Consider the following 25,441-nt stretch of genomic DNA (forward strand, 5'->3'; position numbering starts at 1 on the left):
TAGAGAATTTAAGATTTTCTATAATATAGTTATATTCTATATCTATATCTATATAATATAATATAGACTTCTAATTCTCTACTGGTGACAAAATAACAAACTTTAAACTCCACATATGTTTACAAATGTACTACAGGTATCTTTTTGACAATCTTGCACGTCCAAATAATGAATAAATAACTATCATTTATATATCATTGCAATGAGTCAATGAATTTGTAATTTAAGTGCAGTTATTGGTGTATGTAGGAAAAAAATAACTGTTGTTAACACATAGTAAAGTCTGACAAACAGCAAAGGAAGGATTGGAAGATATATTGTTGGGTGAAAGATGAAACAGTAATGTTGGCCACATCTGCATGTAATGGAAATGCTAACAATAATTCTGTGCATTGCTCTCCTGCTCCAACTTGAAAATAGCTTTCCAACTCCAAAAGTCTGTGCGCCCCAAAGTTAAGTAGGAGATAAAAAAAGATTCTAAAACTTGTATTTATTCTCTCTACGAATCTCCTTTCCAAGCAAGGCTTAACACCAAGGCAATGAATGTGAAAATTGATCCTGGAATATTTTATAGCTTCTTTCAAACAGAATCATTCCCAGATTTGGCTGTACAGTTGTGGTAAAATGATTGCAAAGGCTTTCATTTATACATCACTTCATTATATATCTCATTAAGCCTCTGTAGAACTTCACAGTGAGTAACACTAAAATACATTTCTTGTCACATGAATAGATGTAGCAGTTTTTGTACAGAAAGATCCCAAATACAGCAACTTACACATGCAGAACCAACTACCAGGAGAGAGAAGAGCAATAAGAGGGAGATAAGAGCCCTCGGCAAGAGTCCGCTAACCAGCCTCCCCGTCGAAACCTCGGGAAAGCAGCCAAAAGAATCAAGACCACCCATGTCCTAGTCATTCCCTCTCACATTGGACAGAAGATATAAAAGTTTGAAAGTTTGTACCAGCACATTCAGAAACAGCTTCTTCCCCATTATTATCAGTCTCATAAGCTAATCATAATCATACTTTATTAGCCAAGTATGTTTTGCAACATATGAGGAATGTATACGAGCTATGTTTACTGGTGCAGTCCCAATCACCTAATCTGACATTGCACTTTAAAACAAATCTGCACTTTCCCTGTCGATGTAACACCATGTTCGGCACTATATTCTGGTGTTTTTTCCCTTTGCAGCTTGATTATACTCATGGTTGGTACGATTTGACAAATAACATACTCAAAACAATATTTTGATCTGTATCTCAGTACATGTGACAATAGTGAGCCAATACTGATATCCATCTTTGATAGACACAAAGTGCTGGAGAAACCTAACGGGTCAATCAGCATCTCTGGAGAAAATGGACAGGTGACGTTACAGGCTGGGTACCTTCTTCAAACCTGAAAAGTCACCTATCCATTTACTCTAGAGATGCTACCTGACTCGTTGAGTTACCCCAGCATTTTGTGTTTATCTTTGGTATAAACCAGCATCTGCAGTTTTTTTATTATTCCTGATATCCGTCTTGTAGTTTGAAGAGCGGTTTTTCATCTTCACTTCAATGAGAATCACGATTTTAATGGACTCCACCTCGCTGAAGGTGCTGTGATTGAAATTTGCTAACTGATGTGATCACATCATCAAACACAAAACTCAAAGACTTTGCCTGTGCCTCTCAACATTTGTCTCTTTGGCTCCTTTCAGAGTGCTGTTGAAGATGCAAGCAATGTTTTGCAACTTGAACTACACTACAGATATGGGAGCTCGAGGTACTGAGGTCTACTAACCACAGTGAGGATGACACCATACCAATCGTGCAAATATTGCACCACACGAGATAAGCAGTAATTACTGCTTGTTGACACTGGCCTCTCCAACACAACACTTTATTCCAATCAAATCTTGGTTGTTTCAAGTCTTCTCAACAGAAGCAATTATTCTTCAGATAGTTCGTAAATCCATAATTTCTAGAAGAATAAGGCCATTCAGCCCATCAAGACTACTATTCAATCATGGCTGACCTATCTTTCCTTCCCAACCCCATTCGCCTGCCGTTGCCCCATAACCCCTGATACCCTTATTAATCAAGAATCTGTCAATCTCCACCTTAGAAATATCCATTGACCTGGCCTTCACAGCCGTCCAGTGTCAAAGATTCACCACCCTCTGACTAAAGAAATTCCTCCTCATCTCCTTTCTAAAGGTACGCCCTTTTATTCTGAGGACTTTGGTCCTAGACTCTCCCACTAGTGAAAACATCCACTCCACATTCACTATCCAGGCCTTTCAATATTCGGCTAGTTTCAAAGAGGCTCCCCCTCATCCTTCTAAACTCCAGCGAGTACAGGCCCAGTGCCGTCAAATGGTCATCATATGTTAACCCAACCATTCCTGTGATCATTCTTGTAAACCTCCTCTGGACCCTCTCCAATGCCAGAACTTCCTTCCTCAGATATGGATCTCAAAACCGCTCACAATATTCCAAATATTGACACTGGACTGGTGTTGTACTTCTGGTGGCGCTGGTGCCAGCAGCCTCCACCTACAGCCCGGTATCTTTTTGTTTTTTTGTTTATTTAGTTATGTAAAAGTGTGTTTTTTGTGATTTTATGTGGGGGAAGAGGGCACGGTGCGGGGGATACCGTCCTTCAGCCGCTTCCTGGTGAAGACGCGACTATTATTCGAGTCGCGTCCTCGCCCCCCCCCCCCCCCACCCCCCCCCCCCCCCCCCCCCCCAGCGGCCTACCTAGTGGATTGGCGTGGCCTTTCCTGCCGGGATCGACCAGAGCTCGAGCAGCGGCGGGACAGCGCTGATATATCGCGGGGCTGGCGATGCCTTACCGGGGATCGCCGTCTGGAGCCCGGAGTGCTGGACCTGCTGCACCGACATCATGGAGCTGCGGTTTGCGGAGCTCCCAACGCGGGCGGCGCTGATGGACAGCGCGGGGTCCTGCGACTCTGCCCGGCTCGACCTGCGGACTCGGGAGCTGCGGACTCGGGAGCTCGGGAGCTGCGGACTCGGGAGCTGCGGACTCGGGAGCTGCGGACTCGGGAGCTGCGGACTCGGGAGCTGCGGACACGGGAGCTGCGGACTCGGGAGCTGCGGACTCGGGAGCTCGGGAGCTGCGGACTCCGGCTGCGGGAGGCGGCTGATCGGGAGGTCCGGGCTGCTGAGGAGGAGGATGTTCACCGTCGGGGTTCGGCGTCGGCGTTCCACCAGCCCAGCGTGAGGGCCTGAACATCGGGCCACCCGGGGCGGCGACTGCGGGTGCTAGGAAGGCCTCGACCACGAGTGAACATCTGGGAAGAACGGAGGGGAGGCTGGCTGGACTATGGTGCCTTCCTCACCTTGGTGCCACTGTGTTATGTTGTGTCGTGGACTTTCAGTGTTTGTGCTTTTTTTTAAATTCTATTTTATTTTTTAATATGTTTTATTATTTATTATTATTTATTTATTTTTATTTTTATGATACTGCCTGTAAGGGAAATTCATTTCGTTGTCTCTAACTGAGACAATGACAATAAATTTGAATACAATACAATACAATACAAAATGCTGTCTGACCAGTGCCTTATAAAGCCTTAACATCACATCCCTGTCATTGTATTGTAGTCCTCTTGAAATAAATGATAGCATTGCATTCGCATTCCTTATTACCAATTTAACTTGCAAATAAACTTTTGGGAATCCTGCACCAGCACTCCCACCTCCAATATCTGAATTCACTCACAATTTAGAAAATAGTCAATGCCTTTATTCTTACTACCAAAATGCATGACTCCACACTTTGCTATGCTGCTTTTTATCTGTCACTTCTCAGCCCACTCTCCCAACCTGTCCAAGTCCTTATACAGAGTCCCTTTCTCTATACTACCTACACCTCCACCCATCTTTGTAGCATATGCAAATGTGGCCACAAAGCCTTCAATCCCCTCATCCAAATCATTTATAAACACCGTGAAGAGTAGCGGCCTCAGCACCGATCCGTGTGGAACTCCACTGGTCACTGGCAGCCAACCAGAAAAAGCCCCCTTTATTGTCACTCTCTGCCCTCTGCCATCCAGCCAACCTGCTATCCATGCTAGTATCCCTCTGATACCATGGGCTCTCATCTTTGTTAGCAGCCACACGGCGGCACCTTATTAAAGGCCTTCTGAAAATCCAGGTAAACCACATTCCACTGACTCTCGTGTGTCGGCACCCGTATGGGCCCCACTATGCCTGCCTCTTTGTACGGTACGTCAAACAATTCCTGTTTCAGGTGCACACTGGCCCTATCCCCGAACTCTACCTCTGCTACATTGACGACTGCATCGGTGCTACCTCCTGCACCCATGCAGAACTCACTGACTTCATTAACTTTACTACTAATTTACATCCAGCTCTCAAATTCACTTGGACCATCTTCAACATCTCCCTACCCTTTCTTGATCTCATCGTCTCCATCACAAGAGATAGATTGTCGACTGACATCCATTATAAACCCAGTGACTCCCACAGCTATCTAGACCACACTTCTTCCCACCCTGCTTCCTGTAAAGACTATCCCCTACTCCCAATTCCTCCGTCTGCGCCTTATCTGCGCCCAAGATGAGATGTTCCATACCAGGATATTGGAGATATCCTCATTCTTTAGGGAACGGGGGTTCTCCTCTTCCATCATAGATGAGGCCCTCACTAGGGTCTCCTCCGCTCTTGCTCCACCTCCCCCCCAGTCGCAACAGGAACAGAGACCCCCCCAGTCCTCACCTTCCACCCCTTCAGGTTTCTGGGGGGGGGGGGGGGGCAACATCTCTGATGACCTCTCTTGGACCCACAATACCTCAACACTGATTAAGAAGGCTCACCAGCTTCTCTTCTTCCTGAGCTGAAAGAAGGTTCATCTGGCTCCTCAGATTCTGGTGAACTTATTTACTAACTGAGCATCCTTACTAACTGTATCACAGTATGCTATGGCAACTGCTCTGTCTCCGACCGGAAAGCACTGCAGAGGGTGGTGAAAACTGCCCAACGCATCACCGGTTCCTCACTCCCCTCCATTGAGTCTGTCCAGAGCGGGTGATGTCTGCGAAGGGCGCGCAGCATCGTCAAGGACTGCTCTCACCCCAACCACAGATTGTTTACCCTCCTCCCATTTGGGAGGTGCTACAGGTCTCTCCGTTCCCGGACCAGCAGGTTCAGGAACACCTTCTTCCCTGCGGTTGTTACCCTACTTAACTACGCCTTTGTGATTGCCAGTCAACCCCCCCCCTCCCTCCCGGACACTACTTCCCCCAGTGACTGATCTCCCTCCCCGGAAATTGCACTACTGCTACTGTATATACATATATATATTTTAGTTCCATTATTCTGTGTTCGCACTTCTGAGTGAGATGCTAACTGCATTTCATTGTCTCTGTACTTGTACACTGCACAATCACAATAAAGTTTGAATCTGAATCAGCCATCGCATACAGCACATAATCATCCGACATTTTTGCCACCTTCAACGGGATCCCACGACTAGCCACATCTTCCCATCTCCTCCGCTTTCCGCAGAGACCATTCCCTCCGCAACTCCCTGGTTAACTCATCCCTTTCCACCCAAACTACCCCCTCCTCAGATACCTTTCCCCTGCAACTGGAGGAGATGCAACATGTGTCCCTACACCTCCTCCCTCGATTCCGTCCAAGGACTCCAACAGTTTTTTCTGGTGAGGCAGATGTTCACTTGCACCTCCTCCAACCTCATCTATATCCGCTGTTCCAGGTATATCGGTGAGACCAAGCGCAGGCTTGCCGATCGTTTCGTTCTGCTCAATCCCCTTTTCCCACCTTACATCACCTTATCTATGTATCTCCTTCTCCCCTGATTTTAGTATGAAGAAGGGTCTCGATCCTTCTATCCAAAGATTCTGCCTGTCCTGCTGAGTTACTTCAGCATGTTGTGTCTATTTCCACTGACTCTCCTTTGTCTATCCTGCTATTTGCTTCCTCAAAGAATACCAACAGGTTTGTCAGGCAAGATCTCCCTTTGACAAAATCATGTTGACTTTTGGCATATTTTATTGTGTGCTTCAAGTACTCAGGAACCAGGGCCCCATCCCCGACCTCTACCTCCGTTCCATCGACGAATGCTTTGGTGCCACCTCCTGCACCCACACACAACTGACTGACTTCATCCACTTCACCACCAACTTCCAACCGGCACTCAAATACACCTGGACTATTTCCGACACTTCCCTACCATTCCTTGACCTCACTATCTCCATCGCAGGGGATAGACTTCTGACCGACATCCACTATAAACCCACTGACTCCCATGGCTATCTGGTTTACACTTCTTCCCACCCTGCTTCCTGTAAGGACTCCATCCCCTACTCCCAATTCCTCCGTCTACGCCGCATCTGCTCCCAGGAAGAGGCGTTCCACACCAGGGCATCTGAAATGTCCTCATTCTTCAGGGAACGGGGGTTCCCCTCCTCCACCATAGATGAGGCTCGCACCAGGGTCTCTTCCATACCCCGCAACACTGCTCTCTCTCCCCATCCCCGCACTCGCAACAAGGGCAGAGTCCCCCTAGTCCTCACCTTTCACCCCACCAGCCGTCACATATAACAAGTAATCCTCCGTCAGTTTCGCCACCTCCAACGTGACCCCACCACTCGCCACATCTTCCCATCTGCCCCCATGTCTGCCTTCAGCAAAGACCGCTCCCTCCGTAACTCCCTTGTCAATTCTTCCCTTCCCTCCCATACCACCCCCTCCCCGGGCACTTTCCGTTGCAACCGCAAGAGATGCAACACCTGTCCCTTTACCTCCCCCCTCAACTCCATTCAAGGACCCAAGCAGTTGTTCCAGGTGCGACAGAGGTTCACCTGTATCTCCTCCAACCTCATCTATTGCATCCGCTGCTCTAGATGTCAGCTGATCTACATCGGTGAGACTAAGCGGAGGCTGGGCGATCGTTTCGCCGAACACCTCCGCTCGGTCCGTAAGAACCTACCTAACCTTGCGGTGGCTCAGCACTTCAACTCCCCCTCCCATTCCCCGTCCGACCTCTCTGTCCTGGGTCTCCTCCATGGCCAGAGTGAGCAACACTGGAGATTGGAGGAACAGCACCTCATACTCCGCTTGGGGAGTCTGCATCCTGTGGGCATGAACATTGAATTCTCCCAATTTTGTTAGCCCTTGCTGTCTCCTCCCTTTCCTCAGCCCTCGGGCTGTCTCCTCCCATCCGTCAGCCCTCGGGCTCCTCCTCCTCCTTTTCCTTCCTTCTCCCCGCCACCCCATATCAGTCTGAAGAAGGGTTTCGGCCCGAAACTTTGCCTATTTCCTTCGCTCCATAGATGCTGCTGGACCCGCTGAGTTTCTCCAGCATTTTTGTGTACCTCGTCTTTTATAATGGACTCTAAAATGTTACCAACCACTGAAGTCAGGCTAACGTTACTGTCATGGTACGCTATCATGTCTGTAAGTAGGTGTAACCAACAGGGGCTGTGAGCAAGAAATCTACTTACTCTTCATAAGAGTGCTGCGAATTGTATTCTTAATCACATTTGATGGCATCAGTGTCAGATGCTTGCTGTTTTGGCTATTAAAAAAGCTATTGCATAGCCATCATCCAATTGTCTGCAGCACCAGATTGTTATGAGCTGTCTAGTATTTTGTTAGAATCAAACCCATTATAGATCATTGAAGGATCAACTTGTATATTATCCCTTGTTTACATGTTGCTGCAGAAACCTCACAGCAGGGCACTTTCACCACCCATTCCCCTATTGTTCTGATCAAAATTAAAAAAACAAATGGCAACTGGCCGTTCGCTACTGGATCCTCAGCTCAGTCATCCTGCTTGTGCTCTATTTCACTAAAAGGTTCATACTTTCCTTTCATAAATATCTTTCTACCCTTGACGCACATGACGGTTTCTGGAGCATTACAAGTTTGCTTTTACATTTGAAACCAAAGCTCTATCATTAATTTCAAATGTAAAACCAAGCACAATGCCCTCACCTTACACCACAAGCAAAATACTTAATCATTCATTTAACCACAGTGCCTATGAAAACGCGACCACTTCATACTAGTCATGCATGAGTAAAAAGTTCAATTAGAAATGTTGGAAGAACTGTTAGCCATGACCAGCATAGTTAGGATGGAGCTTAATCAAAGAAAACTCAACAACTGCGACAAGTGGCTGTCTTCCTCTGGAGTCAGATTGAGGCCCGAGGGTCTCGGAGCAGAACTGTTCAGAGTGGTCTACGTGACAGTATCATTCTGAATTGTCACTGCCGTTGAATGCCCTTGAGGAGTTGGGAGTTGTGGCTGCAAAGCTTACAATGATGCCGGTTGCCTCTGAGCCTGCCTGCCTTGGTGACAAAGTATATCATTTTTATGGTTGAGTATAATTGATAAAGATAGTTGGAGTTTGGTAATGGGCATGGCGAGCAGAACTGTGGATAAAGGTACCGGTGAAATTTTCAAGTGAACTTAACAACTGGTCAGATTCTTCTGTACTGCATCCATGTTTTTGAAACAATTAGACTAAATATTCAATTTAGCAAAATGGGTATATAATTTATTCCTGCATGTGAAGCATTGGAGGGGGGAAGAAAAGGGATTCTGGCAGATAAGATGTATACTATGTATACATCCTAGAGAATTTTTCTTTCACTATGAGAACCATTTATAATGGGTAACTAATCCACTGATGCCTGGGGTGTACTCTGAAGAAATCGTATTCCTGTTTGCAGAAAAAAAATTATCCTGTGCGAAGTACCAGCTACACCAATAGCAAGTTGTGTGAAAATGTCAAGTTATTTTTCTTTGAAATGTTACAAATTTTCCCCTTTGACAGCCTCTAGAGAGTAATAATTGAAACACATGCCCAAGGAAGACCAACATCAATAACATTTCATTTAACTGTGTTATTTTACTATAAAATTCCTTACGTTATATTTTCTATACAAACCATTGTGCAGCATGATTGTAGCTACGACAGATTCAGAAAGTAGTCCATGGGTGTTTCTGACCACTATCATTTTCTTACCAATTAAAAATGGATTTGAGCAAGTGAATTCATGTTCATCTGATCAAGACTCTGTTATTGTCCTTGCTATAAGTCATCAAATTGCAGTTCATTACTGTTCGAGATACAAGGACCATGCTCAATATTTAGCAGATATAATGAAACAACAGATAGGACATCAATTACCACAGGCAAAAGTGGGTAGAAACAGATTACCTCTACCTGAAGTGGGTGATTTGCAGCGTTCAACCTCCAGTGAGCCAGGAGTATCCAAGAGTTCATTCAAACCTGGGGACAGAAATGCACAAATACCATGCCATTGCATCAGATCAAAATGAATATAATTTTAATATAGTTACCAATAAGGATATATTATTAAAGGATAACAAATTGAAAAGCATTATTGGTGAGTTCGTGCATAATAATGAATTTTCATTATACCCAGCAAAGGCAAGATTCCATTATCGGAGCTTGAACTTTATATGTTGCCTTTACATTTCAATTCTAACGGGGAACAAATGATTGATCTAAAATTTCTCCACAGCAATTCGGATATATAAATGGTTAAAAAAAAGTTTGGTTCCATACTCACAATTGAATTATTGGCTGATTTTACTGATTTAAAAACTGGAATGGTCATGTTTCAAAACATAACATATAGGTAACGTTGAGTTCTACACTACAACAACTATGTATTATCTTAATATCAGAACCTTTGTGCATCAGATCAAAAGGATTAGGTAGAATCTACAAAACAACGTTCAATGCTCTTTGTTTAGAGAAAAGATTGAAATGCTGCACTGTAGTGCGTGGGTCTCAAAAGGAAGCACGAAGTCCAGTGTTTTGAGAGGCACCTTTTATTATGTTCCTCCCGGTTGTAGGGAAGAACAAACAAGAGAAAGATGGCACCCAAACCCCTGCCTTTAAATCCTCTGGCTAAGGGCCGCCTCCGGACTGAACCACTGCCTTGCCGAGGGGTTCGACAGTATGATGGCACGACCCTTGGGAGCCGCCACAGGACACCCCCCAGAACCAGAGGCACGAAATACACCGGCGGGCGCACGACCCGGCCGGCCCGCGTGTGGAAGTCAGCCGATCGTGGGGCTTGCGGAGGCATAGGTGGAGGGACAGGTCGAGGGACCGGCGGGAGGACAGGTGGAGTGACAGGCGGAGGGAGCCGTGATGGGGGGCGCGCTCGAGGCTGAGGTTGGGCAACCGGCTGGTCAATGTCCAGGTGTGCCGGCTTCAAACGGTCAATCGACACTGCCTCCGGCCGGCCCCTCATGTCCAGGACAAAAGTCGACTGCCCGTGTTCTAGCACCCGGAACGGTCCCTCGTACGGCCTCTGGAGTGGCGTCCGGTGGGCATCACGGCGCAGGAAGACGTATGGGCAGTCCCTGAGGCCTGATGGCACGTGTGGGCGAAATGTCCCATGGCGGGACGTCGGGACGGGTGCGAGCCTGCCAACTCGCTCGCGAAGGCGCTTTAGGGTGGATGAGGGCGTTCCCTGCTGCCCCGGCGCCGACGGCACGAACTCCCCGGGCACCGTGAGTGGCGACCCGTACACGAGCTCCGCCGATGATGAGGCCAAGTCCTCTTTGGGAGCAGTCCGGATGCCCAGCATGACCCACGGCAACTCGTCCATCCAGTCCGGGCCGGAGAGTCGTGCCTTCAGTGCTGCCTTTAGCTGCCGGTGGAACCTCTCCACCAGACCGTTAGCTTGCGGGTGGTAAGCCGTGGTGTGGTGTAGCCGCACCCCCAGCAAGCGAGCTATGGCTGACCACAGCTCGGAGGTGAACTGTGGCCCCCGGTCTGAGATGTGCGCCGGCACCCGGAAGCGAGCAATCCAGTGCGCGGACAACGCACGAGCACACGTAGCCGTTGAAGTATCGACCAGCGGAATGGCCTCCGGCCACCGCGTGAAGCGGTCCACCATTGTAAGAAGGTGGATGATGCCCCGGGACGGCGGGAGAGGCCCTACAATGCCTACGTGGAGATGGTCGAATCGCCTGTGAGGTAGACCAAATTCCTGGAGAGGCGCACGGACATGGCGCTGGATTTTTGCCGTCTGGCACGGAATGCAGGTGCGAGCCCAATGGCCAACCTGCTTGCGCAGACCGTGCCACATGAAACGAGCGGCCACTAGTGCCGTTGTCGCCCGGATTGATGGGTGAGCCAGTCCGTGGATCACCTCGAACACCCTCCGGCGCCAGGTGGCAGGGACGATGGGGCGCAGCTGACCGGACGACACATCGCACAGGATTGTCACTCCCCCAGGACCGAGAGGGACATCCTCAAGGCGGAGGCCGGAGATGGCTGTCCGGTAGGCGGGCACCTCATCGTCCGTGAGCTGTGCCTCTGCCACAGCAGAATAGTCAATTCCGGGCGCCACCTCGAACACGGCGTTGATAGCGGGGCGGGACAATGCGTCGGCCACCCGGTTCTCTTTCCCCTCGATGTAGTGGATAGATGTTGTATACTCCGATATGTAGGCCAATTGCCGCTGCTGTCGTGCGGACCAGGGGTCGGAAACCTTCGCCAGGGCGAAAGTGAGCGGCTTGTGGTCCGTGTAGGCGGTGAACGGGCGGCCCTCCAGGAAGTAGCGAATATGGCGCACTGCCAGGTACAGAGCCAGGAGCTCGCGATGGAACGCGCTGTATTTCGACTGCGCACGGTTGAGGTGCCGGCTGAAGAAGGCCAGGGGCCACCAACCTCCGCCCGTCAGTTGCTCCAGCACAGCACCAACCGCCGACTCCAAGGCGTCCACCGTGAGAGCAGTCGGGGCATCTTCCCGCGGGTGCACCAGCAGTACGGCCCAGCAAGGGCCTCCTTCGCGCCGTCAAAAGCTGCCCCTGTCCCGTGGGTCCATTCAACGTTCTTGTTCTGCCCACCCGCCAGAAGTTGATACAGAGGCCGCATGATGTGGGCCACGGATGGCACGAAACGATGGTAAAAAGCCACCATGCCGACAAACTCCTGCAGGCCACGCACCGTGCGTGGGCGGGGAAACCGACGGATGGCGTCGACCCTGTCAGGCAGGGGAACCGCGCCTTGCGCAGTCACGCGGTGGCCGAAGAAGTCAATCTCAGTTACACCAAAACGGCACTTGTCGAGGTTGATGGCCAAACCATGCTCGCTGAGCCGCTGACAGAGCTGCCGAAGGTGGGCGCAGTGCTCCTGCTGCGAGCGGCTGGCCACCAGGATGTCGTCCAGGTACGCAAACACGAAATCGAGGTCGCGACAAACCCCGTCCATTAGGCGTTGAAAGGCCTGCGCAGCGTTCTTGAGGCCGAACGGCATCCGCATGAACTCGCAAAGTCCGAATGGCGTGATGATCGCCGTCTTGGGTACTTCATCCGGATGAACCGGGATCTGGTTATAACCCCGTACCAGATCCACTTTTGAAAATATTGTGGCCCCAGTCAAATGGGCGGTGAAGTCCTGGATGTGGGGTACGGGGTATCGATCCGCTGTTGTTGCGGCGTTCAGCCGTCGGTAATCCCCGCAAGGTCGCCAGCCCCCGCTCGACTTGGGGACCATGTGGAGTGGGGACGCCCAAGGGCTGCTCGAAGGGCGGACGATCCCCAAGGTCTCCATTGTGCGGAATTCCCGCCGTGCCAGACGCAGTTTATCCGGCCGCAGTCGGCGTGCTCGTGCATGGAGTGGTGGGCCGGTAGTCTGGATAAAATGCACCACTCCGTGGCTGGGGGTCGATGATCGAAACTGCGGGGTCAGAATGTCTGGGAACGCGGCCAAGATCCGTGCGAAGCGGGAGTCCACGGACGCCAGGGGCCGTCCCACCGGTTGATACAAACGCAAAGTGATCGGCTCCATCGTAGCGGCGTTGACCAAACGCTGACGCCTGACGTCCACCATGAGGGAATGCGCCCGGAGGAAATCGGCCCCGAGCAATGGCTGGGAGACGTCGGCAATGGTGAACCGCCACAAGAAATGGCAGGAGCCGAACACGATCTGAACCATGCGCACTCCATATGTGCGGATGGGGCTGCCATTCGCCGCGGTGATTTATTATGCCAGCGAAGGGGGCAGGACGCTGAGCTCCGCTCCAGTATCCACGAGGAAGCGGGTCCCGGAGCGCCGATCCCAGGCGAAAAGGCGGTGAATTTGGCCGGTTGCCGCGGGGACTATTGGCAGCCGGCCCAGGCGTTTCCCGGGAACGTGCACGGCTGGCGGCATTGTCGTGCTGCAGCACCCCAGCGTTGATGGTAGTAGCACCAGCATCTCTTGTTGGAGTCACTTGGAGCTTGCCTGCTCCTGCTGGTGGTGTCTGAAGCTTGCCGGCGCTGGACTGCAGGTGCAGTACCCCTCACTGCCGCTGGGGGGGGCGATCGGGCGGGCCGTCGGGCTGGAGCTGTCATTCCTTCCACAGCTCCCCCGCCCCACCGGAGGAAATCGGGAGCTGCCGGGGTGACGTCATCGGCGCGCCTGCCAACGGCCAGCGCGTTGAGGTCATCAAGGCGCGTCGGCCTCAGCGCGACCCCGTCTCTGCTGACGGCCAGCGCGCTGACGTCATCAGGGCGCGTCACCCACAGCGCGTCGGCGCGCCTCTCGAGGGCCCTGAGGTCGGCAAAGGAGACGTCTGTGAGCTGCAGACGAATGTAGGCCGGCAGCAGATGCAGGTAGGTGTACTCGAACAACAGGCATGGCGTGTGCCCATCCAGTAGAGCCACCATCTCCTTTAGGAGGCTAGATGGCCGTTGGTCGCCTAGGCCCTCCATATGCAGGATCCTAGCAGCACGCTCCATCCTGCTTAGGCCATAAATCTGGAGCAGGAGCTCCTTAAGGCCGAGATACTTATCAGTGTCCGGGGGGGCTGCGAGGAAGTCCGTGACCTCTTCAACCGTGTCCTGGTCGAGGGCCCCCACCAGGTAATAGAAGCGGGTGGCATAGACCGTGATGCCCCGCAGGTTGAACTGGGCCTCCGCCTGCTGGAACCAGATGAGCGGCCGGGTGGTCCAGAAGTTGGGCAGTTTCAACGAGACCGCGTCCAGAGACAGGGCCGGGCCGGCCTGTGAGGAGGTAGGGCTTTCTCTTCTCTCCATCATGACGCCAATGGAGCGTCGGGGGTCACCAATGTAGTGCGTGGGTCTCAAAAGGAAGCACGAAGTCCAGTGTTTTGAGAGGCACCTTTTATTATGTTCCTCCCGGTTGTAGGGAAGACCAAACAAGAGAAAGATGGCACCCAAACCCCTGCCTTTAAACCCTCTGGCTAAGGGCCGCCTCCGGACTGAACCACTCCCGTGCCGAGGGGTTCGACAGTATGATGGCACGACCCTTGGGAGCCGCCACAGCACATTCATTTCCACTTTTCCGTTCTTAATGTGCTAAGTATTTTAACATTATTAAATGGTGAAAATGTATAGTATGATTATATCTGTAATTTCCATAGAGTTGAGGGCAGGTCGACTCCAAATGTGGCCCAGGTAAACCTACCACTCCAAAATGTGTCTTTCGGGAGTCACGGCAAATTGCAACCAGACTCGCGTAAACCTACAACGCTGTCCTTAAACATCGCCTGTTAGACAATTACAAGGGTAAAACACTCAGATTACACGAGTCTGCCGCCAAGAAGAATAAGCGAGTTCGGTATTCCGAAAAACGCAAGGAATCATGGAATTTGTCAAATGTCACTAGTGATAAAAACGGGGGCGGCCAGAGACATCGGGAATCAGATGGGAGCGGCGCCCCCAGGCCCACAGCCAGCGCGGAGAAGCAGCGCTAAATCCAGCTCAACTCTGCCTGTCTCGCCGGGTTAGCCTGGGCTGTCGTTCCCGTAAGTCCAGGTAGGGCTGGTTGGTTAACAGGCAGAGTTGAGCTGGATTTAGCACTGCTTCTCCTCGCTGGCTGTGGGCCTGGGGGCGCCGCTCCCGCCTGGCTCCCGACGTCTCTGGCCGCCCCCGGACGGAGGGGGGGGGGAGGGGGGCACTCGGGAGGGGGACGGGATGGTCCAATGGCAGTTCGGCAGATATTGCAGCGCCGGAGACCCGGGATCGATCCTGCCTGCAGATGAGGTACAGGTCTATGTACATGTCTATGTACACAAGAATCGTAGGACTAAAATGCAACCAGAACTTTAGGAACAACCCCTTCAGATATTGGTACAGGGGCAGTAGCCTCTCACACTCCATATAGACGTGGAACACGGTCTCTTCCTCGCCACAGAAAATACAGGCAGCGGACGAGCCCGTGAACCAACTCAAAAGTTTGTTACATGCCACCGCTCTGTGCAGCACTCTCCACCCCATGTCCCCAATGTAAAGGGGGACAACTCCCTTGTAGAGGGACCCCCACTGGGGACCTTCCCCGCCTTCAGGTGGTAACACCGTCCGCCATGGAGTGTTGGGACGGGAAACGTAGGCAAGGAGGTGCAGAATGTGCAGGAACATTCTATACAGTGAGCGTCTCTTCGCGTCACGAAACGGCACGCTAATCATCTTAGAAAGGCGGCTCAGGATGTGTTGAGCCAGTGCCCGAGATATATCCCGGAACCGAGGCCCGATGAGCAGATCTGACGGAGCGGGTATGAGCTCATTCAAAACCACTCTAGGCGCGCGCCTTTCCTCGACACCCGCCATGACTGGGTGAGGGCCGGCCACTCCCGCAGCCGCAACATCCCCCTCCCCTCGTGGAGCAACACGCTGGCTGAAAACAACCAGATTCCTCACTCTTAACACATCCCGGTAGAAAACAGGCAAGCCCCTTAGGGCGGGTCGACTGATGCCCGCCACCGGGAGCAGCGAGACCCCCCTTAGACAACGACCCCGTCGGATAAAATACGTGGCCAAAGCGTGCCATCTGGGGGGGTTCTCTATATGCATATACCCCCTCAGAGTCCTGGGGCGGAGAGCACGCATACCAAGGACTGGCCGCCCTCCTCTAACGGGAGACTCAGGACCGCTGCGGAAACCCAGTGCTTCCTATTTCCCCAAAAGAAGTCCACCAGTTTCTTCTCTAAAGCATTTACAAAAATGGAAGGCGGGACAAGAGTAGCCAGCCAGTACCATAACATGGAGGCCACCAGCTGGTTTATGACCAACACCCTCCCCTGAAAAGAAAGAACTCCAAGCAGGCCTGACCAGCGCCCCAGCCGGGCAACCACTTTCGTCTCCAACTCCTGCCAGTTTGCCGGTCAAGCATCCTCAGTGGGACTCAGGTACACTCCCAGATAAAGGTGCGTGGTGCTCCACGCAAACATTGCCATCTCCTCTGGCAGGGAGTCCACCTGCCACTGACCCACTAAAAGTCCAGAGCACTTGCTCCAATTAATCCTGGCAGAAGATGCAGCCGAGAAAATCTTCTGGCAATCACGCATCCTCCGCAGGTCACCAGGATCGGTGAACATAAGGAGTACATCATCGGCATACGCCGAAAGAACCACCTCCACCCCTGGGCCAGGTAGGGCCAGGCCTGTCAACCTCCTCCGAAGACACAGGAACGGCTCCACACAGACCGAGTACAACTGACCTGACATGGGGCACCCCTGATGGACCCCCCTCCCAAAATGAAAGGGAGCCAACAACGCACCATTAACCTTCACAAGGCACTCCACTGCAGCATACAAAATGCGGTCCATTTCCTGATCAAAAGCCTTCTCCTGATCAAGAGACAGAAAAGCAGCTGACTAGCCCTGTGCTAGATGAATCAGGTCCCTAACCAGGTGGATGTTATCCTGGATGGACCGGCCAGGGACTGTGTAGGACTGGTCATGGTGAATCAATTGAGACAGCACGGAGCCCAGGCGATTTGCCATCGCCCGTGCAAAAACTTTATACTCTGTGCATAGGAGAGAGACCGGGCGCCAGTTTTTCAACAAGCGGCGATCCCCCTTCTTGGGCAGCAGGACAACAACTGCTCTACGCCACGAGAGGGGCATCTCTCCGGTCGCCAGGCTCTCCCCCAGAACCAACATGTAATCACCCCCCAGGATACCCCAGAATGCTCTTACAAACTCTACCGTCAGCCCATCCAGCCCGGGGGACTTACCCCTCCTGAGCTGATGCAATGCACGAGTCAACTCCTCCAAAGATAGAGGGCCATCAAGAAGATCGGCCACCTCCCTATCTACAATCGGTAGACCCTCCCACATGTCCTGCTGAGCTTCCCCGCTGACTCCACCTGCGGAGAACAGGGATCCATAAAAGGACCTGACCAATGCACTAATCCTCTCTGGATCCGTGACAGAGGAGCCATCATCTGCGAGCAGCTCTACGAGCTGCTTGCGGGCTCCCCGCCCCTTCTCCAGAGAGAAAAAGAAAGGCGACGCTCGATCCAGATCGTGCAGCATCTGGACCCGCGCCCTCACGTAAGCGCCTCGGGACCGCTCAAGTTGCAGGTTCCTCAAGGCTTCCTTCTTCTCCTGAAACACCCCATTCGCAAGTCACCTCCAACCTGACCCAGGCGAGACTCTGCGTCCATCAGCTCCCTCTCAAGCCTCTCGACCGCTGAGTCCCGCCGCCCGGTCGACCCCCACGTGTGTGAGCTTTCCCCACATCCCACCACTGCCTTAGGGAAGAGAAACACCTCTGCCTCTCTCTCCACCTCACCCAAAACCGACTGAATAACTCCCGGAAACACCGATCCTCCAGCAGCCGGTTATTAAAGTGCCAGTACGCAGACCCGGCCCGAGCGCGCGCTGGATTAAAATCCACACGCACCAGACAATGGTCGGAGCATGGCACCAGCTGCATTGAGGCCGCTGAGACACGGGAAACAAACGCTCGGGAGATATATATTTGATCAATGCGGGAACCACCGCCTTCAGACCTCCGCGAAAAAGCAGTGGAGTCTGGGTTGAGGTCCCGCCACGCATCAACCAACTCAAAAGAATCAATCAACCCTCTCAGCTTCTTCGCTACAGCAGGGGCACACTGAGTACCAGAATGATCTCGCACCTCAAGCGTGCAGTTAAAGTCCCCCCCAAGGAAGACACACTCTCCCCAATCAATAGTGCTCGACAGAGCACTCACCTCCTGAAGTAGGCCGGCCTGCATCGTGCCGGAGCTGGGGGCATACACGTTAATGAAATGCAACGGCATGCCGTCCAGGCTCACGGCCAGATGGAGCAAACGTCCTGGCACAACTTCTTGCACTTTTATAACATTGGGCAGGAAATTCTGAGCCAACAGAATGGCCACCCCACTCGAATTTGAGCTAAGATGGCTCATATAGACCTCACCTTCCCACTCCAATCTCCAGATGGGTTCATCACTGACAACAGTATGCGTCTCCTGCAGAAAAGACACTGCAAATTTCCCCTCCCTAAGGACCGATAAAAGCTGGAATCTGCGAAAACTCGCTCTACTCCCGTTTAAGTTTAATGTAGCTAGCGTGAATGCACTGGCACATTAAATTGAAACCCTCACACTTCTCCTTGTGGGCTCTGTAGCCCTCTCTCTTAGGAACTCCAAAAGTCCCTAAGCTGGCACTGCTCAGAGTCAGGATGATCACTATCCTTGGTGGCAAGGATAGCCTCGAGAGTTTTAACTCAAGCGGCAGATCAGCCCACCGTCTCTTAGCAGCCTCAATCTTTGTCCTGCTGGTACGGCTTGTTTTTAGAAACTCTCGCACCTCACAGATAACAATTGGATGAGACTCGTCCTTGGATCCTGGGCTATCGGCCAAGTTACTCGCACCTGACACAACACGCTCAGCATCACCAAGGTCATTTTCAGAAGTCGAAAGACCAGAGCTCTCTGGAATTTCGCTAACCCCTCCACACAAGCTGGCCCCATCACTCTCCCCCTCCTCCGACATGACACCACCCCCAGGATCAATGCTGGGGAAGGATCCCGAAGCCCCTATCCGCATCACGCAGCCCACTGACTGGCTGGGCTCCTGCGCTCTGCCCTCACCCTCTACATCTGGGCCTGGGGAAGAAAAAACAAGAGGCACCCCCAGGGTCTGTGGTAAACTGGCACCCCCAGAATCTGAAAGAGGATCGCTGCCTGAAATAGCTCCGACCTCCATAGCACCTAAAGCACCCCCTCCACTGGCAACACCCAGAGGCCCTCCACTTGGTTTTTTTACTCTCTCCTGCCAACTCAGCCGGCAATACAATACACACCTCAGCACCTCCATTGGCTCTAATATTGAGCACAGATTGGTACACCATTCCCCCCGACCTCCCCCCCCCCCCCTCGGGCTGACTCTGCTCATCCCCCGTCTCAGGGTCCACACTACCAGGGGAGCTTACCCCACCCTCTAGCGTGCCAACACCCTCAGTAGGCCTCTGAAACGAGGGGACCTCCTCTGACCCAGAGGACACACCCCCAGGGGAGCCAAGCTCAACATGCGATGAGATAACTCCCTCGGAGGACCCCTGAGACGAAAGGACATCCCCCGCCCAGACGACACTGCTCCAGAGGGGTCTACCCTATCACCTGATCTTGTGGTACCCTCGGGAGATCCCTGAAGTGGAGGCTCAACCTCCAACCCAGAAGACGTCATTTCCTGACCTCCAACCACATCGGTGGTGGAAGGTCTGGAAAAATGCACACCCCTAACTTTGGACCCACGTCCTTGCTCTTCCTCGCCAGGCCCAATCCTCCTTTTTGTCCCACTAGCATGCGGCGGTGTGGTGACCTCCATAAGGAAAGGGTCTTCCTCCTCCACACTACCCCCAGCCACTTTACCACCCGCACGTTTTACCTTCCCTACCCCCGTCAGAGCCACCTCAGCTCCTTGCTGGGCCACGGCAGTTGCACTCTGGACCTCACTGGAGCTGACAGGCGCCCCTTGGGTGATCTCCGCACTCGGCATTTGCACACCCGCCTGCTTTTGACTCGCTTGGGTGATCTTTTTCTGCTTTTTCTTCTTCTTCTTCTGCTGCTCCCATTCCTCTCCGCCCTCCCCCTGTGCCTCACCTTCAGCCACCCCCACAGGTTCAGGATGCAGGGGCCCTCGCTGCCCCGGGTCCCCAAGGCGGAACTTGCAGACCCAGAAGGGCTATCTCCGCCGCCCCGGATCACCGAGGCAGAGCCGGCATCCCCAGCCAGGTCAGCAATTCCACCCCGCCCCACCGAGGCATGATGAGCAACCCCTGATGGGCCAGCAGTGCATTCCTGGGCCGCTGCGCTAGAAGTTCTAGCAGCGACCCCGTGATTAGGACATTCCTTACGGAGATGTCCATAACCACCGCACGCATGACACCGTGCCTTTCTCCAACTCCAATGCACGGTTCTAGGGAGACCCCTACACTCCACCTCGAAGCTCCCCTCATCGCCTTCCCCCACCCCCACCTTCACAAACACCCTCCTCTTGAAACTGAGAATCCCTTTTTCCTCTGGGTCCCCCCCAGGGTGCATGAGCCTAAAGCACTTAGACCGCACCTCCCCAATCTGAGACAGGTACGGAATGAGTGTCGCATCCGGAATACATGTAGGGCAACTCCGCAGGAGAACCGGTCTCACCCTGGACACCCATGGGTCCACCTGTATATGGACCCCCCCCCCCACTGAAATCCCCCTCCAACACTGTGGCCACATCCTCCCGGGTCTTCAATATCATCTCAACCTTTCCCCTCTCGAGCTCGGAAGAGACAATAGCCCCCCTCCCAAGAAGGGCATTCATAGCCTTCGTAATTGCTCCCCTGGACATCTGGGGCCCAGTTTGAACCGAGATACCAAAACTGTCCCAGTCCAAGTCAACATGAGGCTCATATTCAGATGGCCTCGCTTCCGCTGCTGATGTCACTGCTGCGTAGCTCCTCTCCTTCGGCCGAGCCCCCACCATCGCCATCCGGACAGAGGCACAAACCAACTCCCGGCACCACAGCAGCTCAGCAAATTAATTCCCAGGGACAGTCACAGTCCAAAGCAATCCTCAAAAACCAAAGTCCTCCAGCTGAAGAAGGAAAATTCCCAAGCTCATCCACATCAGAAAGCAGCTCACCCTGTCTTGCCGAACGCAAAAGCACTTTCTTCACATTAAGCCAGGCAGCCGCACTGTGCAAAATGACTTTAGGGCAGAGAAACAGTGCCAAAAACACGACAAAGGCACCGAAACACTTCAAACGCTCGATATCCAGGCACTCTTGGCAGTCCGCCAATGACAGCCGCACCCTGCTCCCTCGACAATGTAGAGAAGTCTCAGGGAATTTTCACACTAAATGGAGGAATTTTTAAAGCAATGGAAAGTTTCAACAGTCCAACAATAAGTTAAACTATGAAGCCCCTCTGCCTCTGTTCCTTTCCCATCGACAGAATCCTTGAAAGGCTGCTTAAAACCTCTCAGACACTGGAGCTGAGAAAGACACAGCCTCTCTCTCTCTCTCTCTCTGTAAAAGTATCAAAACAATACAATTTTTCAAGCGTAGTCTCACCAAGCCCTGTATAATTCTACCAAGACATTCCCGGTCCTGTACTCGAATCTCCTCGCTATAAAGTAACGTTCTATTTGCCTTCATAATTGCTTTCTACACCTGCAAGACTGATTTCAGTACAACAACATTTCACAAGCAACAATAAATAACACATATTACATATCTGCGTGTGATTGCATCTAGAATGCTTTTAGCCAGTCACTCATCTGTTAACGATGTCTTGGAGCCTCTTTGCATTCCCCTCACAATTCACAATCTCATCCAGTCTAGTCATTGGAAAACTTCAGAACAGGACATTTGGTTCCCCAACCCAGATCCTTGACACAGGTATAATAACTGAAGAGCAAGCACTATGTTGCAACCAGTTAGCCACTCTCTGCTGCCCTAGTTAGTACTGCTCCATGTTAATCAAATTGCAGTCCAAGCAATACAATACCTCAATTGTTTTGCAATAACCTTCATTGCTGTTAACATTTTCTGAAAATAGAAGTGCATTGAAAATCTACTGGCTTCCTCTTCTCTAGGCCACTGCTTACAACCTCGAAACACTTTGGAGGGTTTGTCGACCACACCTTCCCTTTCAGAAATCCATGCTGACTTTTCCCCAATACCAGATACTGATATCTCATTGCTTATGTCAACCACTAACATTTTCCCAGTTACTAATCTTAGTGTAAACAATCTCCATCTTAGCCATCTCCTTTCTTTTTTAAAACATCTGATATCCATCAATTTGCAGGAACTATTCCATAATCTATAAATTCTGTAAAGAGCTAATCAATCCATCCACCCATTCCAGGGCTATTTCCTCAGTAGGCGCAAGGGGATTAATGGCTAATATTCACTAAGATGCAATGTCAAATATGCTAAGAAACTCTCCTTTTGAATATTAAAAGTTAATTTCACTCTTTTTGTGGTTGAATGATAGCTTTAATAAATTTATGTATATTGTGCTTATTACCTGTCGCTTCTTTATTTTACATTTAGTGATCTATTTGGAAGAGCATGCATCGATAACATCTGAAGATTTCAAACAATATACATTTTCGCATTACTCAGATGCAGGATGTGTTGAAAGAGGAACATTTATTTCTTCTATATTCCATCAAAACTTTAAAGAAATGATCCAGATAGAAATTATTGCTGATGGAAGAAATCTGAAATAAGAACAAAAAAAATGCAAGGAATACTCAGCAGCCCAAGCATCTGCTGAGAGAGAAACAGAGTTACAGGATCAGACTGCTGACTTTCATTAAAACCATTAAAAGTTAAAAATTAAGTAGGTATTGTTCATAAGTTCGAGGAGCAGAATTAAGCCATTCGGCCCATCAAGTCTCTTCCGCCATTCAATCATGGCTGATCTATCTCTCCTTCTCAACCCTATTCTCCTGCCTTCTCTGCATAACCCCTGACACCCGTCCTAATCAAGAATTTATCAATCCCTGCCTTAAACAGATCCATTGATTTGGCCTCCACAGCCTTCCGTGACAAAGAATTGTTGCAAAGGAGGGTGAAACGGAAAGAAAAAGGAAGCTCCGTGACATAGTCGACAGCCTTAGATATAACGCGCTCTCTCTACTCATAGGTGCTGCCTAACCTGCTGAGTAATTCCAACATTTTCAATGTCTTCTGCTTTTATTTGCTTTCAAGCAACTGCAGTACTTAAAATCTAATTTAAAATCCTTTAAAGCAGCAACTGGCCTTATTCCTAACATGTTATAAATGAATTCAGCAGCCAATCAGTAATAAATGACTGTCAATTAATTTGCTCCCAATTTGATGTTTTATGTCAATTGAGCAAAGATTACTATATTTGTTATTTTGTGTATAAGCATTAGAAAGTGGCATTCTATACGTGCAACCAGACTTTTGCTAATAAAAGTAGCTAATCAAGTAATTTTGTTCCTCTCTGTTCAATGGTCCTTTTTCTCTTTCGACCTTGCATTCCCCACTCCTCCAGATGGTTTTATGGCCTTCCGTAAGACAATGCAGCATTCTTGTTGAATTTCTCTGCCATTTCCTTATTTACAACACGATTCCTGCTGTCTCAGTTTATCTCTATTCTTTTTATGTATCAATAGGCATTTTGTAGTCTGTTTTTAACTTTCTTGCTAGCTTACTCAAGTATTCTATTTCTCTCTCCTTATCAACGTCCAAGTCCTCCATTGCTGAATGCTGATATTTCCCCAATCATGCTTACTACCCTTTTTAACAACATTATAAGACATTTCCTTTGATCAAATGCTGTTGTCAACTTGTTAACTACAGCCTGGTGATATTCACTTCCATAGTGTGATCGGACTGGCATAATAGCATTGGGAAAATCATAACTTAGGGCCAGCTGGTACGAAACGATAGAACTTTATTTCCCAGGAGGGAAATTGATCTGCCAATAGTCATAAAAACACAAAATGTGAGATGAAATTAAAGTGCCAAATGGAAAGGATTGGGGATGTGTAAAGATTGGAGGGGGGGGGGGGGGGGAGGGAGTAAATCTCAGTCTACCCCACGACAGAGGGGGGAGGAGTTGTACAGTTTGATAGCCACAGGGAAGAAGGATCACTGCCAGACCACTGACTAGTCAATGCACTCCATGTGATCTAAAGTAGCAGCTGAGAATATTTGATACATCAAAGAAGATGGGACTAGGCAACAGCCCAGTTGTAGACTTGTGCTTCATAACCAAATATGCTTTTAGCTAAGTTCTTCCAACACAGTTACAACACTGGCACCTGCTCCACGAGTAGAATTGCTTAGGCATGACCTCTTCACAACAAATACAATCTACCTAATTACTGCAAGACAGGTTGCAAGACAAAGTGTTGGAAAGATTCAATGACTATGCTGTTAAGCAGAATGTCTTCGCCACTCCAGTGTTGCCTGCAATGATGGAAGGTATCCTTGACATACCAGGCAGTGATGTTCACTCTCGAATAATTTGTTTATTATTATTATTCAGTTTGGGTTTTGCCTGGGCAATTTGGCTCCAAACCTCATCACAATTTCGATTCAAACATGGACTGAAAAACTATATTCCAGACATAAGGAACTGCAGATGTTGTTTTACAAACAAAAAGTCACATAGTGCTGGAGTAACTCGGCGGGTCAGGCAGTGCCTCTGGAGAACTTGGATAGGCGGTGCTTCGGGTCATGACTTTCTCCCCATTTCAGTCTGGAGAGGAGCCCTAACCAAAAAATAAATTCCAGAGATGAGGCAAGGGTGAGTGCCTTGATACCGAGGCAGAATATACCCTGGTATATGGTGACAAACCTTACTGAAATTCACATGGATGCCTTCAGAATTTCTATCTGATAAACTAGCTTACTTAATTAAAAGTTTTTTAAAAAGCAATCTGCAAATTGAACAGTTAGCAAAATATGCACAGTATATATGGCCTACTTCAACAGATTTACACTTCTCTGTGATTGGACTATACATTGATTCTTTCCTAACTCAGAGCAGGGAACACAATTAATGGATGCTTCATTCCCAGGGCCTGGGGATTGAAAGGTCTCGGGGCTAAGAAAATAAAACACAAAATAATGTTGATAGTATGACAATGATTAGAATACACATGCTAATTAAAGGAGTAAATTGCATTTTTGAGAGCAGATATTTGGTGCAGAGAAACATGGAAGGAATAACTAATGTAGAACAAAACTATCAGCAATCAAAATTCCCATGAAAACAATTGAATTATAATCAATACAAGAGAAATAGTACAAAACCAAAGGAAATTACAATAATAACTATCTAAATACCTCTTTGTGTGTTTGGTATCTTCAATCATTCGCTGTTAAGCTTAATGAAGAAATTAATTTTAGTAGATTTCCATCTACTCCAATCTCATCGGAGGGATTGTTTTCCTGCAACTGAGAGAAACACAACGCCTGTCCTTTCAACTCTTCCACTTCCTTCATCTCAGATACCAAACCGCCCTATGGGTGATGTAGTGTTTCACTTGCACTTCTTCCAACCACATGCGCTACATCTGGGTGTTCACAATGCAGTCTCCTTTACATTGGAGAAACCAGTCAGTCTGGGTGACCACCTTGTTGGTAGTCCAGAGGTGGCCTTGATCTTCT

The 25,441-nt window shown here is 50.0% G+C and overlaps 1 protein-coding gene across 3 annotated transcripts in view; it reads right to left on the minus strand.

The window, feature by feature from the left end:
- The window catches only part of stxbp5l (syntaxin binding protein 5 like), a 221,755-nt gene that overhangs the window by 41,355 nt on the left and 154,959 nt on the right, over positions 1-25,441 (minus strand). For 2 of the 3 annotated variants that reach the window (XM_033033427.1, XM_033033425.1), the window contains exon 19: positions 9,238-9,303. In XM_033033427.1, the coding sequence (XP_032889318.1) occupies positions 9,238-9,303 (66 nt within the window). Of the gene's footprint in view, positions 1-9,231; positions 9,304-25,441 lie in introns of all 3 variants that reach the window. The other variant, XM_033033426.1, reaches the window with a different exon arrangement.

Source organism: Amblyraja radiata, chromosome 14 (assembly GCF_010909765.2).
Source record: "Amblyraja radiata isolate CabotCenter1 chromosome 14, sAmbRad1.1.pri, whole genome shotgun sequence".
Classification (NCBI taxonomy): domain Eukaryota; kingdom Metazoa; phylum Chordata; class Chondrichthyes; order Rajiformes; family Rajidae; genus Amblyraja; species Amblyraja radiata.